The sequence below is a fragment of the Apis laboriosa genome, unplaced genomic scaffold (assembly GCF_014066325.1).
Source record: "Apis laboriosa isolate Shangri-la unplaced genomic scaffold, ASM1406632v1 scaffold35_cov144, whole genome shotgun sequence".
Classification (NCBI taxonomy): Eukaryota; Metazoa; Arthropoda; class Insecta; order Hymenoptera; family Apidae; genus Apis; species Apis laboriosa.
Genome location: NW_025222966.1, coordinates 1,248,622 through 1,269,747, shown reverse-complemented (window position 1 = coordinate 1,269,747; position 21,126 = coordinate 1,248,622). Strand labels below are relative to the sequence as shown.

Here is a 21,126-nt window from a genome sequence, read left to right as displayed (position 1 = left end):
ATAATTTGCTTAAAAATTTTTTTATAAATATCAATAACATTAACATATTGTTTTTTATATATTATTTTATAAGATTATTAATAAGTATTAAATAGTTTTATATTTTTAGATACAATACGAATAATAAATTTATTATTATATTCATAAATGCAAAATAATATATGAATATAAAAATATTCAAAATAATTGATAAATATAAAAAATTCAAAATAATTTAAAATACAAATATTATAATTTTTGTCTGCAATTAAAAATACTAAAATATAAATAATTTATAATTTTTATAATATAACAATTTACATATCTTAAATGTTTATTCTAAATATATATTTTGATTAATATAAAATATCTTTTGCTTATATATAAATATATTATTGCAAAGAAAAATGATGTATACAAATATATACTAGGAATAGTCAAACTGGCGTAATAGAAGCCAAATATTATTTATTAAAAATTAAGAACCATATTCTTTATAGAAATAATATTATAAACATGTGCTTATATATATGTTTATATGTGTATATACATTTTTATGAGATATAATAGAGATAATAATAGTTTTATTATATAAATTTATTAATTTATTTTTTTTTATATTTAAATACTAAATATAATATAATATATATATAATAAAATAATAATAAAATATATATATATATAATATTTGAATTACAGTACAAACTTGAAAACTGCACGTGGCTTATAATTTGTCACTGCTACATGCTTACGTTTTATTATATATACGTATATAACTATAAATATATATCAATATAAAAGAGCATATGGTATAAACAGGATAGTATTCATTCAGTGTTATACAATTAATTATACAATTTATATTTTGTAAGTAAATAAAATTTATATTCTTAAAAATGAGTATAGATAAAGAAGAAAAGAATAATTCAGGAACGAATGAATTTATTAAATCTAAAGAAAAAAAAAAGCGACATGCAAATGAAAATCATAGTATGGAAGTAAGTAAGAAAAAGGTTATGTTAAATTTTTAAAATATTAGTTTATTTGAATAATATTTGATTTGACTTTTAAATTAAATAACTACGTTTCTTTTTTCTAAATTTTTTAATTTTTTAATATTATTATTATTATTTTTTTTTTTTTTTTTAGGTTGAAGTAATTAATGGTATAGAAGGAAAAACAAATTCGTATATAACCTCAAAAAGAGCTAAAACTGTACAAGGCAATGAACAAAGGAAGGTAAAAAATTTAATTCGATTCATATTTGAACTTTATTGATGTTATATATGTTAAATATTTTTATTAAAATAATAAAATTAAAATAATTTCAGATATCTGTACCTGCTCATAGATATACTCCTTTAAAAGAAAATTGGATGAAAATATTCACACCCATCGTTGAACATTTGCAATTACAAATTAGATTTAATTTGAAAACTCGAAATATAGAATTACGAACAGCTCCAGAAACTCCTGACATTGCTAATCTGCAGAAAGGAGCAGATTTTATAAAAGCATTTATTTATGGTTTTGAAGTAGAAGATGCCTTAGCTTTGTTACGTTTAGATGATTTATTTGTAGAATCATTTGAAATTCAAGATGTAAAACCTCTAAAAGGTGACCATCTTTCTAGAGCAATTGGAAGATTGGCTGGAAAGAGTGGAAGAACAAAATTTACAATAGAAAATGTAACAAAGACTAGAATTGTACTGGCAGATAGTAAAATTCATATACTCGGTTCTTTTCAAAACATACAGTTAGCAAGAAGAGCTATATGTAATTTAATTTTGGGTAGTCCTCCATCAAAAGTTTATGGACAATTAAGGAATGTAGCAAGTAAAATTTCAGAACGATTATGAAATAAACACAAGTCAAATTGATATATTTATATATTTATAAAAACTTTTTCAGTTTTTAAAGAAATTAAACAATTTAAATAAGATTTTTTAAATAAAATTTAATATAAATTCCTTATATATGTAATTATCTTTCATTTGACTTCATAAATTAGTCTTCATTTAAAGAAGTATTTGATATTTATATTTCCTTGGGACTTTATTAAGAACTAATCTACCATCATAACTTAGTGATGCAAATGTCCAAGGATCTGCAGATGACCATTCAACTGCATAAACACTATCTTCATGTTCTTCATATCTACCAACAACTCCATCTTCAAGTCTAAAAATTATATAATTTAATTTTCTATAATATAATAATTTGATTTATAATATCATTTTAATTATTAATTATTACTTGTTCTTCTTGCAATTATAATCATTTTGTGTACAATCATCTTCAGGGGATACTATATGTCCAAAAGATTCTGAAGATATTGAAGCAATACTACATAATATTACTCTTGAATCACTACTTGAAGTTAAAACCAATTGATCATGAAAACGATTAATTCGAATACTCCACACCCAATGTGAATGTTCCATACAAGACAATACTGGTTCAGAAGGTGATCGAATATCCCAAAATTTCATGTAACCATCATCTCCACATGTAGATAAAATATATTGACGATTCACGTTAAAATCTAAATCTCTGAATGTAATATTAATTACTTATTATTTTATAATTAATTATAAAATAAATAAAAAATAAATTAAAATTTTACTTTATACCTAATTATTTGAGAATGCGCAGATAAAATTGTCCAAGAAGCTTCAGCAGGATTTCTGAAATCCCATCCACGAACATTATTTTCATTCAATGTAACAAACTGATTACAACCATTATGAGGATTCCATTTTCCATTTGTAAAACGAGGCTGACCTTTACTAGCTAAAGTACCAGAAGTAGTAACCTAAATAAAGTAATATAACAAAAAATATACTTGTTAATAAATAATTTTGAAATCTATTTTTACCTGAGGACCATTATTGGCTAAATCCCATAATATAAACTTATTGTCCACAACTGAAACAGCTTTTGTTGAATCCATTGGATGATAAGCAATAGTTTTAAGATCTATACCATATGGTGTGGTATCAATTTCTGCTAAGTTTTTGAGATTTTCAATATTATTTGTATATTCTTTTAATTCTGGCAGCTTCCAAAGTGCTCCTTTCATTTGACAAGAACCATCATCTGAATAAAAACATTTGTTTTACTAAATATAATTAACATTTATTACTTTGATTAAAAAAGAAACAATTTCATAATTACCATTTAAAGTATTATAACAAGTAATAAATACATTGGGATCTGTAGGAGAAGCTTGTAAAGACCAAATTTCTCCAATAGAATGATGAAATACTTGAGTCTTTAAGCCACCTGTTTCTTCATTAAGTTCTACTAAATGAACTTGATTATTATTAAATTTCAATGATTGTGTTCCAATTAAAAATCTAACAATATCTGTTTCTGCTGTTTGAGCTGATAATGCTCTTGTCTATAAAAGAAAATTATTATGAATGGTTAATTAATAATTAAAATATATTAATTTCAAATGTTAATTTCATCACATTTTAAATTTAAAATTTTATAAATTTATATGAGAATGAATAATAAGATTTATATTTCGTATAATATATGTTAAATTATTATTTGCAAAAGTTTATGATTGAGAAGAATATATTGTAAAGTAATAATAATTAAAATATTTTATATAAATGTTTAAATTGTATTGCATACTTGAAATTCAAGGCCATATATTACAGGACTATCATTTTCCATTTTTTAATATAGTTTCTAAGTATTTTACAATAAATTGAAAAAAAATTTTTATTTACAATGCATTTAGAATCAAAACATATGATCTATATCAATACAACTTGAATAGTGACAATAAAGATATGCAACAAATCAAAACATTAATGTATTGCTTATTTAAAAGGAATAATAACTAGAGGGCACTAAATATAATTAAGAAAATAGTTATCATATTATTGTAATATATTATTCGTATAATATTTTATAAAATAAAACATATTAAATTATTATTATATATTATTATATTAAAATATAAACTGTTGAGAATGTCTTTCTATAATTAAAAAAGAATTATGACCAAATATTAATAAATAAATATTAAATTTTTATATTAAAATTGAATTATTTGTTTGAATATATATGAAAATTTATTAAATCGCGTAAAGCAAAGAAAAAAATAAACCAATCAATGTTGTTTTACCTTTAAAGTAAAGAATTGCTAGAACATCTATATATTTTCGTTATCCCTGACGTATCCCCACCACTTACTTAACAGCTCCCTGCGTTGCTTTGCGTCGGCCGACGAGTAACTAGCCGTGGGGTCACCAGATAAATTATGTCAAACGGAGTGGTGTTACGAACGTGAAACGATTATCGGGATTCGCTGTGCTCGCATACAAAAGTTGCAAAGTGCGCGCTCATATACAATTTGAGTGTGGTGCCGATGTAATTTATAGACTGATCATCTCACAGATTTTCTTTAAATAAGTGTTAATTTTGAATGATCGTGTATAAACGTGTACATTCATTATTGTCGTTTTGTACAAATGTACGTATCTGTATTTATTTCTTTGAAAAAATCATGCTGACCCGGCAACATCAACTGTAAGTAATTATTTCATTGATTAAATTTTTTTTTAATTAAAACTTACAAATTTCAATGTCTATTTCAAGTTTATTATAAAACAATCTACAATTATTGTTATAAAACAACTATGTAGATATGTATTTTTTTTACTTTAACTAAAAACATTTATGTCATATAACCAAATTTGACAAGAATAAAATTAAAAAATAAAAATATTTTGGTAAAGTACATATTATTTGTATAATATTTTTTAAAAATATATAAAATATTTTTTAAATATCTAGTACATAGTTTAATATTTTTGCTATTCTTTTCTTTTCTTTTAATTTGAAATTTATTAGTTTTAAAATCATTTTTATTAATTCATTGTATCATTTTATTTTTATTAATATATATATTTTATTATTAATATAATATATTGATATTTCTTAATAAGTATTATAAAGTTTATCTTTTATGAAAATTGTTTTGAATTATCAAAATAGAATTAAAAAATTGACAAATATCTATACTTATTTTAAAAGAACTTACTTTATACTTAATTTTAAAGAACATTGAAAAATATTTTAATATCTAAACAGATGTAAATTAAACGAAATTTGATATAAAATAAAAATAAAAGTAAAAATTATTGTATTTTTATTGTATTTATTTTTATATATTTATAATCATTATATATGTTAATTATATAATATTGTATATAAACAAATTAATTACAGGAATTTTCAGTTTTCTATTACGAATTTTTATTTATATTATTAGATTAAAAAATATTTAGTTATTTACATTTTTGTTTTTAGTAGATTATCTTTGAATATAATTTTTTTTCTATTATAGAAATGTTGAAAAGTTTTTAAAAATCTTTTCTACCAATTTTCGAATTTTTTATATGTTTTATATCAAAAATAAAAATTATTAAGTTAAAAAATTATATTATATTTATATATATATATAATTATATTAAGTTAAAAAATTTAAGACAAATTAAAATAACAAAACAGGAAATTGTAATTTTTTTAAATAAATAATCGTTTATTGAATTTGATCAATTTTATATACATATATTTAAATATTGCTCAATATTTTAATTTAAAATAATGTTATAGTATTGTATAATAGTAATCGCTATATATATATATATAATAGTATCGCTATATTATAATGAGCAATATAGCATAATAATTTAATATACTATTTAAATTTTGCTATTGATATGTTTCGATATTATAATGAATAATTATAATATAATATATTTATATATTGTTATTACTATATTTTTTTGAAATTTCTAATATAAAAAATTTTAAAAATATATTATCAAAAAATATATTCTCTATTAAAATAAGTATAAAATTATACTAGTATGTTAAATTTCTATCAATCATTTAAATGATAAAACTATCAGAAAATTATATATTTTTTCGTTTATTGTATTTCTTGTATTTCTTGATTTTAATAATAATGTAACGACTAAACATTTTTTGCTTAAACTTCTAACTACTATTTTATCGCTTTATCCTATTTTAAATTTAAATTTAGCAACTAATCGAAAGTATTGAATATTTGATCACGATCAGTTATGTGATTGCTGATGCGTGTATTCATTGAAGAAGTTTTCACATCTTTGAAATCGATCATTATCTTGCGCGTATACGGTTAGATGAAAAAAAGAGAGAAAGGAGAAGGAAAAAGAAGAAAAAAAAAAAGAAAAAGAAAATGAAAAAGAAGAGGAGCAATGGCACCGTCACGCGTTACGTCGTTTGGCCTTTCAGTGCGTAAAAACGAACCGTTCGGCTGGTTCGCCGACTGCCACCGTCAGTTTTCTCTCGTTCGAGAGCGTCCGCAGGCCGTTTCAACTCGGCCTCTCGGGTTAATTGATCAGCCGGGATGTTTTCGTCCTCTTGGTCGACCTCGTTGTTGCGGCGTCGGTCAGCTTGCTGCCGATGTCGACATGGCAGTCTGCTTCCACGTGAGATCGATCACTCGAGACGTACCGGCGACCATACGCTATATGCTTCTATGAAAATGTATATCACTTGTTCAACAGATGATATTCTGTAGTCTGCGAACAAATGGCCTGTTTCTTATTATGAAAAAAATATTTATTTCTCCATTTTTTCACTTTATTTTGACCTTTATTTTACTTTTCATTATGACCAAATGACGATTCATTCTCAAGTGAATTGTTACTGTGATGTTTTTTAATGATAATCTTCAAAGACTGCCGAAAATGTTTAAGAGTCCTCGAAAATATCCTTTAAAATAAACAATTCTGAAATTTAAACTAATTTAAAAATGCAATTTTATAGATATAAATGATAGATAAGATATTAATGCAATTATCGAAGCGTTCAAATGGATTGAATAATTAAATTGAAATTTGATTTTTCTTATTTTCTTATTTTCTGCAATATAGTATGAATTTAAATATGGATAGCAATATTTATTTATTAATAATTTTTTAGAATCCTTACTAAATAAGCTTTAAATTAAAAAATAAAAAAAAATAGATATCAAACTTTTTAATAATTTTCTCATTTCAATTTCAAATGAATAATTAGATTTATTAGATTTAGTTACATAAATTTTAAATTTTAGATTTATAGATGTATATTTTTACAGTTAGATTTTAGATTTTTAACAATTATCGGCAAAAATCTTTTTAGTAAGAAAATATTTATCGTTTCTTCTTAATTAATATTAATATTAATATTGGATTATAATCTATTTAAAAGATTGATTCTAAAAGAATTATTAATCATCAAAATAATTTTTAAATTAAACAATTACTTTAATTCTGAAAATATTTATCGTTTCTTCTTAATTAATATTAATATTAATATTGGATTATAATCTATTTAAGAGATTGATTCTAAAAGAATATAATTTTCAAATTAAACAATTACTTTAATTCTGAATTCATTTATACATATATCCATAGAAAAATCTAATGATCATTTGTGAATTGCCAGACAGATGAACTTTGATGAATAATGCGTTAAGTCTTTATTTTTCCGCGCGGTAAAACCAAGGATAGGGTGAAACAACGGCTCACCGTACACCTCAAGTTTCGTTTTAATCAATACTGTCGCGTGGTCGCGTGCAGAAAATTCTTTGGCTTATCGCGATCCGTGCGAACCAGTAAAACGGTAAAGTGCAGTTAACGCGACAGAAAGTGCATTTACTTTCGAGCTAAGCATATGAACCATCCATGTCCGTCTTTATCTCTCTTTATTTCGTTTAGATGATTAGTTACGGACGTGCCAGATAAAAAATGATTCCTTTTTTACTGATTAAACTATGTTATCTCTCTTTTTTCGTTTATCTTTTGGAAGGTATGATAACAGGATGATATAACCTTGTACTATAGTAGCATTCGACTGCCATTTCCATCCTCTTGTTTCTTATCTTTTTCCTTTTTTTTTTAAATTTTTTCTTGTATGTAACTTCAAATCAATGAAAATATCTTATTTATTTGTGATTAAGTTGAGATAGAAATAATGGAATAAATGAAATGATTTATTTTGTTCGATAATAGGAGAAATGTAGATATTCATATATTATAGACATTCATATATTATATATATTATATATTCATATTCATATATAAGAAAAAAGATAAAAACTGTAAAAGTATGATAAATACTTGTGAACGAAATATAATAGATTTATGATAAAAAGATTTATTTATTTTATTACATACGTTGTTATCATCGCATCATCGAAATTAATATTGTATAAATTCTATATTGATGAATTTATTGATGAGTAATGCAATTGTTGATATGATGCATGATAGATGAATATTTGATGATTTTGAAAAAAAGATATGTAAATTGAAAATGAAATATTTTATAGTTGATAGATATTAATTTTGATGATTATGATGTTTGTATATCGTACAATAATAGTGATAATAAAATAATAGATCAATGAGGTAAAATTATCTAATATTGATCATGTAATAGAAATTATAAATGATCAATAATAGATTAAAACGCAACAATGATAAATAAATATAAATTTTCATAATAATGAAAAAAAAATTTTCATCATGATAATAATTAGAGAATTATCAATTTTGAATTGATATTGAAATTGAATTCCTAAGTATCAAAATATCTATCTTTTTCGTGAAAGCTCAATATTTTCTTTTAATTGTTCAGATTGTATAATTTTGAATTGTACAATTTTAATGATGAAATTAAAAATAACAATAAATGAATAATTTTGAATCTTTATTGTTCATGAAAATAATAATATTGTAATAGTAGTAATATAGAAATATAAAAATTATAACGAATCGAAGTTAAAAATAACAAAAATGTAAAAAAAGAAGGAGGGAAATCCAAAAGCTAATTAACTAATCTCAATAAAAAAAAAAATAAGAAAAAAAATTAAAATTTTCATTAATATCGATAAAAAGATGATTTAACATTCGAATTTTTGATTCAATAATAAAGAAAGATTATTTAACCCCATATATTTATATATATATTTATATATATCCGCTGCTCAAAGCTGGAAGGGAAGACAAGGAAGGCCGTGACATTTTCCGTGCTTGTTTTCCTGTCCAGCCTTTTATAACTTACACGAGCGCTTCGAGAAGAGGAGATACGGTTAGGTAAACTAGTATAAATCGAGACAGTATTTTAACAGCGCGAAGCGTTTAAAAAAACTAAAATGAGATTTCACTCTCTTTCCTGAACCAGTTGTCTTGACCATCGTGATATTTTATAGTGATTTTTATAGATTTTCATATTAAAAAACAATTATAATATTATATTATTTATATCTTAAATTAGTTTAAATTGTAATAATAATTTAATTTTAAAAAAATTTTGATAAATTTGTTTAAATTGTCAAATTTTATTATTTTCATATGAATTTAATTAGAAAACGTACATACATAAAAAAGAAATAGAATTATTATTTATTGATAAGAAAGAAATAAATAATAATAATATAAAAATATAAAATTGATGAGGATGAAACTAATCAACAAGTTCACGTGTTCATTATATTATATTATATATTTACTATATTATATATTATTTTATATATTATATAAAATAGAGTGAAAAGTGATCACATTAATTGTCTTTTATGAAAATAATACGAAGAATTATTTATATCAAAAAACAAGTATTAATTTAAAAATTTTTTAGAATTGTATATCTGTTTTACATCAATTTTATAATTCTTGTATATTGTTTTCTTTTTTATTTTTATGATTTAGATCATCTTGTTTACTACATTTAAATAAGTGCTTTTTCCCTATGTGCAATATATTTTACACTTTGATCTAAAAATCTATGTTCCACTTTCCAATTTATCTAAACTTTCGATCGTTATGTTAAATTTCTTATTTTCTTTTTATTTTTAGACATTTTTAGACATGGTTATTAATAATAATAACATTTTATCTTTTTTATTAAATGAATTTAATATTTTTCTTTTGCAATTATATTGTATTGTATAAAATTTTATTACTTTTTTTTATTATTAATATTTAACTTTGTGAAGTTATAAATTAAAAATTGAATTTTTTTGATTTTTCGTTATTGAATGGATCAATTTTCACTAAATTTCTTTTTTAATCTTATAAAGGAAAAAATAAATACAGCTTTTTTTTCCAATCGCAATGAATTATTTAATAATTTACACAAAATTATTGTAACAAAATTATATAATACACAAATTATTTAATTTTACACAAAAATTGCACAAAAATTCTTGTTTTCTATTTAACAATATCTATACGATTTCGTAAATTTCCGTCCACATATCTACAAAATAGTAACATTTCAATTTTGTCCTACGATCACAATAAACAATTCTAAAACGTCAAGCGTCGCAAAAAATTCTTGTATCTTTCTATTTCTATTTCAAGGAACTGATCCTCGTTGTATTCAAATATGCGTGGTGCTTTCTACCTTAGACGGTAATACAGATTTTATCTTCTTTTATTCTTCATGGTATAAGTATGATGCGAATTCAATGTCAAAAGCGAGATGAAAATAACGGGATGGCTGAACAGTCTGAGAAAGTGGCGGATATCGATCTTTGGTTTAGTAGTCTCTGTATACATGCAAACGGAAACAAAATGAGGATTTTTTAGCTCGATATTTTTATTTATTTTTTTTTTTGTTCTTCTTGAATATATGCTATCTATACGTATACGATGCAAATTTGTGAAAGCGAAATCGAAATGAACAAAAAATTGAAAGTTGCTTTTTTAGTGCAATAAAGGAAAAGTTTCAATGGTTAATGTAAAAAATAAACGTATAAAGATATATGGTGTAATTTAAGATAATTATAAGATTTTGTTTCTTTAAATTTGTTATCATGTTGATATCATTATTGATTTCAATTATTTGATTTTCAATTATTTGGAAAAATTTGTAGTTATATTAGTAATAAATAATAAAAATTAATTTTTAATTGATAAATAAAGTCTATTTCGTAATAGTTGTTCAGAAATTTACAATGAATTATTTATTATTAATTTATTATATAATTAATTTTTAAAAATTTGATATTATATTTTTCTTTCATCAAGAATTGTTTTATTTCATTTATAAAAATTATTTTTTAAAGAATTTTAGTTAGATGCGTTTAAATATCGAGTTTACTTATCGATTTCGAAATATGATAATATTGATATAAAGTAGTGCATCTGTTATTCTTATCTAGTCATTTTGTTTTATTTTATCTTTTAATATAAAGAGATAATCTTTTGGTACAAGAATTGTGATTAATTAATAATTATTAGATTTGGAAATGTAAGAAATTTCTGTGATTTAGATAATTTATTTAACTTTGTAAGATCTTAATTTGTTAAGATTTAAATTAAGATTTAAATATTAAAATGTTTTGAAAATATAACAAACGAGTTTTTAATAAAAATGCTTGACAATATTTCATATTTATTATTATGTTTCATTGTTGTAGATAAGATAATTTTTTTACATTTATCTCCTTAACAATTTTTCCAATCAAAAAAATTTTACTTTCGTGATTATTATTCTTTTCATTATTCTTGTTAAGATATTATTACATTAAGAAATTCATATTTAATCTAATTAAAAAGAACAGAGAATGATAAAAATCCGCGGTAAATATCAATTGTATTTCCTTCTCTTAGAAAAAAAAAAAAGAGAACAAAGAAAAGAAATGTATTGTTTTCTTTGGTAAAAAGATTTTTAAGAGTTTTATATTCGTCGAAGGAATTCGAGGTTTTATATTTTATTTGAATAGAAATAATTGCGTATAGAAATACAAAGTGTCATTTCAAAATTGTGAATCCTCGAATTTATGTTGTTCCCTTTGTTGATCGCGTCCTGGAATCGACGCGAATCGTCTTAGAAATTTCCGTTTGTACCGCTTTCCAAGTGTTGCAACCGGTTGCTATTATACTTGGTTATGAACTAGATTGAGAACGCAAATCCATTCTTATATCGACCGTTTCGTTTTTTATTTAAACCTCTCCTAGTGAATTGATCAATAAATTTGAAATGGAACAACGAATTAATATACTTCAGAGGCCTAAATCTGATGATATTTGAATGAGATAAAATCTATTTTGAAAAATGCTAATACAAGCATATAATAGAATATTAAAATATTTCAATAACTATATACTAATAAATTGGAAATCTATTATTCTGTATACGATAAATATAAAATATATATTAACAGAATGTTCAATATAAGAAATAAAAAAATTATTTATATTGAAAATATATTTAAAATACAAAATATTTTAAAACGGAATAATTAATAATTAAAAATTTTATAAACAAATAGCAAATCATGAATGATTGTATTAAACTAATGATACATAGTAATCATAAGTAATATATTTAAGTTAATCAAGTTAGAATAAAAGAAGATTTATTTTTACGTTACTTCAATTTAATTGTTATACATGTTTATTTTTTTTTTCACAAATATTCTCACTCCTATTCACCCTCTAAGCCGAAAATATTTAAACTACATACCGGTATCGTCGTTCAATCAACATGTACAGTTATTGATACGTAACAGAAATCTCTGGATAAGAGGTAATCAATAACAGTCAAACAACAAAAGATCAAGAAAGACTGGACTCGGGAGATAAATCTGGCTGCGTAGGAAAAGAGAAACGTAGGATGAGTTTTCAATGAGTGAACTATTTCGTATCAAGAGAGGCACCGTCAACTTGTATTTTACACGATTGCCATGCCCGATATCTCATCGACAGTGCCGGAAATTGGTGACAGCAAAACCGATATGTCGAACGTCATCACGTCATTTCTCTTTCTCTTTCTCTTTCTCTTTCTCTTTCTCTTTCTCTACATCGCCAAGGTCATTGCTAGCAGCATTAATACCTTCGACCGTATTGGAAAACTTTTCATTTATGAATTTCACTATTTTACCGTGACCGATATATTGGGGGAAGGAATTCTAAACTCCCTTTGTTCGATTTTTCTTTTAGATCACAAGATTGAAACGCCAATTTTTCGCAGCTACTAATTATTGTTAATCGTGGAAAGTTCTCTTTAGGGAATTAATGCTTAAGACTGTTTGTTTGAGTTGTTGTTTAATTATCATGGTCTATTGTTGGTTCAGTGTCATTGTCTTAGAGTTTATTGTTCTTGAAACAAAAAGTATCATTAGAAATTTTGTTTAGAAGGATAGATGTTATATATAAAGATAAATTTGAAAAGAGATTATTGGCAGTAGATTTTTTTTAGAAATATAAGATGAAAAGAAGAATTTCAAAATATTCATTATTTGGAATAATGAAATATCTATAATGTTAATGTAATAATTCAAAATTTTTTTTATTTCTTTGAAAATATTTATATACAGTTTTCTTATTATACAGTTTTCAAAATAGATAAAAATTTTATTAGATTTTATCAGAGTATTCTTTACTTATTACTTATATGATAATATAATATTATTTTATTACGGAAGCATGATATTATTTATTAGATAATATGATATTATTTAGAATTATGATATTATTATATACATATTACACATACATTATTTATTATATTTGATATTATAGAATTATATAAGAAATTCTCTAATTTATTTAAAAGATAATTATATTGAAATAGTAATAAAAAGACTGAAAAAATTATATAATATATTGTTTATTATATTTTTATTCAAAATATATCCCAAATTGATATATATATATTTATAAATGTAATACAAATGTATACATTTTGTATCAACAATGATTAACAGTAACGGTCGATGAAGGTTGAACAGAAGGGAATGTCTGTATGTTAATACAATAGAATACCTATTATTTCATATCGTTCCACAAATACGAATATCTTCGGGTTTCCCTCTCATTTCACGAAACGAGATTATAATAGAAAAGTATCTTCACCAATAGGTGATGCGAAAATAGGTCAACTCGAGTGAATACAATGCGTCTCAGAATTCACGGGAGGAAGTACACGTGGCTAAAAAGAGTTGGCACGTTGCTTGTTAAGAGTATTGTGTGCTTACCTCGTTCTATTATTTCTTTAGTGTACTTTCTAAACGAATTTGGCATCTAATTGTTTAATTACAACGTCATTCTTATATTATACTTTATTTTTGTTTTCCATGATTTATTTTTGTTGTGTTATTTAATATTATTTATAAAATATTTAAAATAAAATTAAGAAAAAGCTACAATCATCAGTAGTTTATAGCAATTAAATCTATATTAAATCAATTATTTAATTTAAATTATGAAATACACGATTTTATGATTAAATTTAAAAAATTTTTTTTAAATTAATATTTTCCTGTTTCTATTTTTTTAAAAATAGAAATTGATAAATATCGTTTTTATCATGAATTTAATAAAATATTCTTCTCATTAATAAAATATTCTTTTTGTATAGTTATTTCATATTTTTACATCAATATTAATTATATTTAAAATTATCGTTGAATATTATTATTAAATTCATATTGATTATTTGTATTATATTATAATCATTCATAGTGATAATAAATTATCCATAACAAGAATTTAAATAATTCTACATTTGTATTCGATTCACGTATTACAAGATGTATATATTATTAAAGAATTATTACGATTCAATATAATACAAATGACTATGGAAGAAAATATATATATTCGATGATCGAATAGACATTCAAATTATCTTTAATGTTTCCGAGAAAAGTTTTAATGTTTCCTTCAAAAGAAGCTCTACTTTTGTTACTTTCTATTTAACTTGCAAATCTAAACAATTTCTATTCTTAATACTAAATAAAATAATAATTAAAAATTCTTCTTAACATCAACCATTTCGACATAAAACATAGATCTTCCATTAAAAGATAAAATACGTATTATAACACTATTCGCATTGTATTATACCAAACCTAAATCCTCATTAAAACTCAACTGCGTGACGTTAGTTAACATATGCAGGTGCAACGAGTTTTGTTTATTTATAGAGTCTTCCTGAAAGGAAATCAAGTGTAATAAGCAGTCTGTCCACCGAACCGTGGCACTCTGTACACAAAGTACTCTTTACACGTTGTGCAAGAAAAAACATAATTTCCCCGTGCATATCCCACCGACTTACAATTTGCCTCTGCCAAGAATATGATAGCCATTAACGTTTCACGATAGGCAGATATTAGTCTGGCTTGGTATTAGTTTGCCGAGAGATTGCAAGTGACCACGTGTTCACCGATATCGGTGCCTAACAAGGATCTCGAAGGACATCGGGTTTCCTCGAACTTTCCTCGATACACAACTTTCGTACTGACATGAATTTTTACGCGTCAAACTGTGATGCTGAAATATCTATGAATGTTTGTTGTAATTCGATGTCGTTATGATTTTACGACGAATATTGGCTTGGTAATCGTTATTAAAAAGTTATCAAGAAAAATAATTAAAAAGTTAAGTTAGGTTCATTGCCTATTAGAAAATTATTAATCTAACATAACTTAATCTATGATATAAAACAGAAATTAAACAAATTTTTATTCGATATTAATTATTATTAATTTATGTGAAAAAATAAAAATTCATTTAACTATTAGTTGATTTAATTATAATTTGCATTAAAGTTTGGACTTAAATTTTTTAAATTTAATTTCATCTAAATTGAGTTTTCGAAGAATAAAATTGTAAAAAAAATTATAATTTTATAATAAAATATAGATAGAATTTTTGTTAACTTTTTAACGAAGAACATTGCCAACTAAAATTTTTATAACACTATTCAAAATGATTTTGGAATATATTAAAAATTCATCAAGATGGAAGTAATTTTTTATAAATAATTGCTGGTATTAAATCGCAATGATATCTTACGTCAATATCAAAATTTAATAATTATATATTTTAATAATGGCATCATATTTTCATAATGCATCGTGAGAATTTGGATTTGCTAATTTTAATATCATCCTTGTGAAATTTCAACAATATTAATTTTTACAGCTTAAGATTTTTCTAAATTTCTCCTATATATAAATTCTTATCTCAAAGTCTTTATCTTTAATTAAAATTCAAATTAACGATTTTCATAAAATAAAATCTGAATCTATCTCGAAATTATTTTTTTCTTTCAATAACTTACGACTTTTTTCCCGATTCTATTACTCTTACATTACTCTTCATTACTCTTTATTAAATCGCGCATGTTAAGCTCTGTGAAATTGCAAAAATGTAACAATTTTTTTGCATTAATCCTAAACATATATATAGATTAGATATATCTATATTGGGTAGATATATTTCACCTATGCACTTTAGCTAAAATAGCACGAAACGCGTGAAATACTGTACCGTCCAATTTAGAAGGTACAGAGCCGGTCGACAGATTTTACTTTGGAAAATCGGAACGAACGGTTACAGTTCAAGGATAAAGCTGACGTCTACGTGGCTTTGTCCTGAATTTAGTGGTGTGACGACGCGACGGGTGGTCGTTAGAGGTTCAACCTGTATAGGTGGTCTATATTCTTTCTGTCTCCCTCCGCCTATCCCATTCACGATGATAATAATTGGCTAATTAAGTCACCCTCACGCTCGTCCATTGCCCTCACTAGTGTTCCGGTAATTCAGTTCCAGGCATCCCTTCCTGTGACACAACAATGTAGGTCAATCGACGCGTGTGCCATAAGCTGTTGGTTAGGCGAATTCATTTTACGCTTCCGACTATTATAGTGTAACGCGTGAAACGAGACTTCTTCCTAGCAATTGGTACGATATTAGAATTTCAATTAATTTTAGTTGACGTTTATTTGATTAGCAATAAGATCGATGATTTCTTTTATTCACAATTATGTTGATTCGACAAAATTATCGTTCATGAGTTCATGAGTGGGTTTGGATTTCCTTGAACAAAAATGATTAGGAGTAGAAAAGGTAAGCAGATTTCTTCTTTTTTAACGCTGGAAGTTTTGTGCTGAAACGAATGAAATCTATTAGGAAGGGAGGAACTGCATTGTCATCATATTTTTTTGATGAAATTTTCTGGCTTCGTGGAATTAAAGTTTTAATATGGAGGAAGATTTTGCTAAATATTTGGACGAATTTCGTTATTAAATTTAAATATAATCAAGGAAATTATTTGGAAATTATTTTTAAAATATTAAATTTTTAATCATTCTAATTATAATTTATTTCCTTCTACATTTTAAATCTAACTTATCAAATTTTTTTTTAAATTTATATGTGTTATAATTTATAAATATGTATAAAACTTATATGTGTTTATAAATTAAATTTTTTACAAAATAAAAGTTTTCTTCTATCTGGTAATATTCATCTCTGTTATAGAGTCACTTCTATATTTTATTTCGAGTTGAAAATTCCCTTCATTTCTTTTTTATGCTAATTTTCTATGCGCTATTTTAATTTAAATAAAATTAATTAAAATCTATTTTTTTTATTTTTCCACTTTCGTTTCTTTGTTTAAAATTTATAAAAATTAATAAAAATTTTGATTATTTTAAATTTTAAATGAAATCTTAGAAATGTAAATTTTAGATTTAATTTTCATTAAAATTACTATTATTTGTGTTTCGATGTATAAATTTATTTAATTGAAAAAAATATTGATTATTTATATGTTATTACACGTTTTTGTTTCGACATTGATTTATCAATCATTCTTTCGTAAAAATCATTTAATTTATCAAACATTTATCAAACTCTACAGAGAACCTTATAGTTTGACCCAGTATTCCCATAATTTCATTTATCAACAATGATTTGACATGCTCCATTTAACCGCACAAAAACATACTCTACGCACTTAAAACAATTATGTACATCCTTCCTTATTACGCATAAACAGTTACTCTGCATTTCTACTCATTTGTTACCGCGAGGAAAAAAATTATACACTTTTCAAAAGAAATTACAGATTTTTTCATGCTATATGAATGTCTGCTGTACATCTTTTTTCACTAAATATATTTAATTTAATTTAATTCAAATGTAATTATTCATTTTCAATTCTTCATAGTTATATAATATTTTCTCAAATTTTTTTATTCATCTTATTATTTATATTATTTATATGTTATATATATTATCATTCATATTATTATTTTAAAATTTGACGAAATTTTATGTCATAAAAAATGAAAATAATATAAATGAAAAATTCTCTTCCTCGATTTATTTCAGAAATACAACATAATTATTTTTTAAATAAAGAAAAAATCAATTTTATTTAATTTTTTAAAAAGTTGAAAACCAATTTGATCTTTAACAAAGAAATTTTCCTAAACGTTAAAAAATTAAAAAAAAAATAACTTTATAATCCTTCTTCTATTTCTAATTATTTTATTATTTTTTAATTATTATATTTTATTTGTATGTATCCAAGAAAAATCTAAAAAATAAAAAAAATTACAAATAGAATTAAGAATTTAAATTATCTATATCTATTTTCATAAACTGTTTCCTAAATAAATTGATAAACAATGATGTCATGTTTTTATTCAATACTAAATTTTCCACGTGGATAACATATTATATATTCATCTCAATTATTAAAAGATAGAATGCTATAACTTTTAATTATAATTTTAAATTAATTTCTCAATTCTGAATTTTATTTCTCTTATAATTATAACTCATACTAATGATTAATCATTAATATTTTCATTTTTAATATGCTCAGATATATCATTATATATCATTATATCGCTATATATTATTACATTGCAATATTTATAAGATATTTCTAAGCGTTTCACGTCACATCAATAAAGTTAATCGGGATCATGGAAATCGGGATCGAGACCGCTTGTGTCATAAGTCCCCGATGTCATAAGTCTACGGTCTTAATATTATCCGAAGGACAATCGAGCTAGAGCCCTGTTATAGCTAGCAAAATGAATTAGCTGCACTTGACACAGGCGGCTGCCCTAGCAGGAATTCGTAGTCAGCTTCCGTCCGCCAGACAGTCGAGCAGACTATGCAAATAACCTGTGAAACCGTGTGCACCATCGCGCATATAGATACGTGAAAGGCAAAGTTACCGTGCAGTGGTTTGGTGCACCACATTCTCGTGTGTATGCATTCACGTACATACAGGATGTCCTGAATGTTCTAAAAAATTGGTGTTACATGAAAATGAAGTTTTTGAACGAGTAAATATTTGGACAAGAATTTGATTTAACATTTTGAATTGAATAATTCAAAATTTAGTGCACTAGTTTTATAATAATAGAAATATAGAAGTAATAATTGATCTTGTAATTTATTTTAAATGATTTTGATTGAATTATAGATAATTGTATTACAACTTGAAAAGTTGAATTAGAAAATAAATAAAGAAAATTAAAAAAAATATATATTTTATAATAATATTTTAAAAAATTAACAACGATGATCTTTTCATCTCTTCTATTCATATATTCGTAAAAATATCATTAAGATTATTGATTTTTCGAAACCAATCTAATCTAATTCATCTCGGTTTTCTTTTTATCGTTAGAACTAAATATTATTCATGTAACTTGTTTTATATATATATATATAAAATACAATATTATATACAAGCTATTCAATCAAATCATTCAATATATATATTTTATATTTTATTATTTTTAAAATTTTATATTTTTATTATTTTGTTACATCGAATCATACTTAGTTACAAGGCACCTTATATATATATATATATTATATTAAATCTATATATTTTAAGTTATTCATTTTATTTAAAAATCTGTAAAACATAATTATTCCATAAATGATATAGTTTAAATGAAAAAAAAAAAAATGAAAAATAAGTCTACACCATCGTCTGGATAATATTATCTTGTTTCCTTTTTTGATTTTGCTTTTATACATATATTTTGTATCACAAATAACATATTATCTTTATAAATTTTCTTTTGTTTGATTTTACGATAAAATCTCGATAAAGTTTTCTTTCATAAAATTTTTATGTATATAGACATTTAATATAATATATTGTTTTAATATTTAATTATATTCACTTTTAAAACAAACTATTCAATTCACTTTATTTTACGATTTAACTAAATATTGAAAAAGTTAATGCTTGGATAATTTTGCATCTTGAACAATTGTAGACATAAAATGGAAATCACTTTGTATGATTTTTTGTTTATTGCGGCATAGAAATAAATATTGTTATGAGCATTATATTCCATTATATTTGAAATTTAATTTTCACTTTATGAAAAGATTTGGATAATAAATACTTATATGATTTTCTATTTGTGTAAATAAAATCTATGATTAATATTTAATTTTACATTCTTTACTTACATTCTAATGTTTTATCACTTGTGTATTTTAGACGTGTTTGTTTTTTCTAATTTTTTAATTTTCTATATGAATACATTATAATTTTCTCTCATTTTTATTTTTCTAAATTTTGCTGTTATTGCTTTCGTCGACTTGGATTTAGAAATTTCTCATCTTTAAAAAAAATTTAGATCTAGGAAGGATAAATCAAAGATGAGTCGATTAAAATTAATTGTAATTTTTTTTAACATTCATCATATTACTTACTGAAACTTAATGTCATAAATATCGGAATCTTTATTTCATTTTGTAAGATTTAAAAGAAATTAAAAGAATTTAAAAAGAATAATAAATAGATATTTTAAATAATAATAATAAATAAAGATTTTAAATTTAAATAGAGATTTAGAAATTTGTAAAAATGTCATATTTTTATTATTATTTTTAAAATACTTTAAATATATATAATATTACAAATTTTTTATTTAATTTTCTTTTAATAGAAACAATAAATTTTTCTGTTCGATTTTGTACTTATTACAAATATTTCTGTCATCTATTCTATATCTTCCCCTAGGGATATTTCTAGGCGAATAGAATCATGAATTCTGAATTACAATGAGTCTGCGCGATAGATCGCTGCGGTGGGTTGATTGAGTATTCAAGACGCGTTATCCGCGTTCAATGTGATAAGTTATCTTTTGGTAATGAGCATGAAATAACCGTTTTAAATCTCTATAGTGTAAGATAGAAACAAATCTTGATATATAATTATTCTTTAGAATACAAAATATATGATATATCTAATTATGTAGCAAATGATTGATCGATAATGTGCAAAATAAATCGTTAT

General features: G+C 23.3%; 3 protein-coding genes across 5 annotated transcripts in view; 2 read left to right on the top strand and 1 right to left on the bottom strand.

Moving 5' to 3' along the window:
- The first annotated feature begins 816 nt into the window (after positions 1-816).
- On the top strand, positions 817-1,992 carry LOC122715405 (RNA-binding protein pno1). Its single transcript, XM_043937564.1, has 3 exons — positions 817-977; positions 1,129-1,218; positions 1,311-1,992. Exons 1-3 carry the CDS (start codon positions 876-878, stop codon positions 1,836-1,838), a joined length of 720 nt encoding a protein of 239 aa, XP_043793499.1. The 5' UTR covers positions 817-875; the 3' UTR covers positions 1,839-1,992.
- Positions 1,852-3,762, bottom strand: LOC122715403 (EARP-interacting protein homolog). Its single transcript, XM_043937563.1, has 6 exons — positions 3,625-3,762; positions 3,157-3,382; positions 2,858-3,078; positions 2,613-2,794; positions 2,236-2,532; positions 1,852-2,160 (listed from the first exon to the last, which is right to left on the bottom strand). Exons 1-6 carry the CDS (start codon positions 3,664-3,666, stop codon positions 1,998-2,000), a joined length of 1,131 nt encoding a protein of 376 aa, XP_043793498.1. The 5' UTR covers positions 3,667-3,762; the 3' UTR covers positions 1,852-1,997.
- Positions 3,763-4,285: 523 nt separating this feature from the next.
- Positions 4,286-21,126, top strand: part of LOC122715417 — a 47,877-nt gene continuing 31,036 nt past the window's right edge. For all 3 annotated transcript variants that reach the window (XM_043937595.1, XM_043937594.1, XM_043937593.1), the window contains exon 1: positions 4,286-4,527. The gene's annotated coding sequence lies outside the window, so the exon portion shown is untranslated. The remainder of the gene's footprint in view (positions 4,528-21,126) is intronic.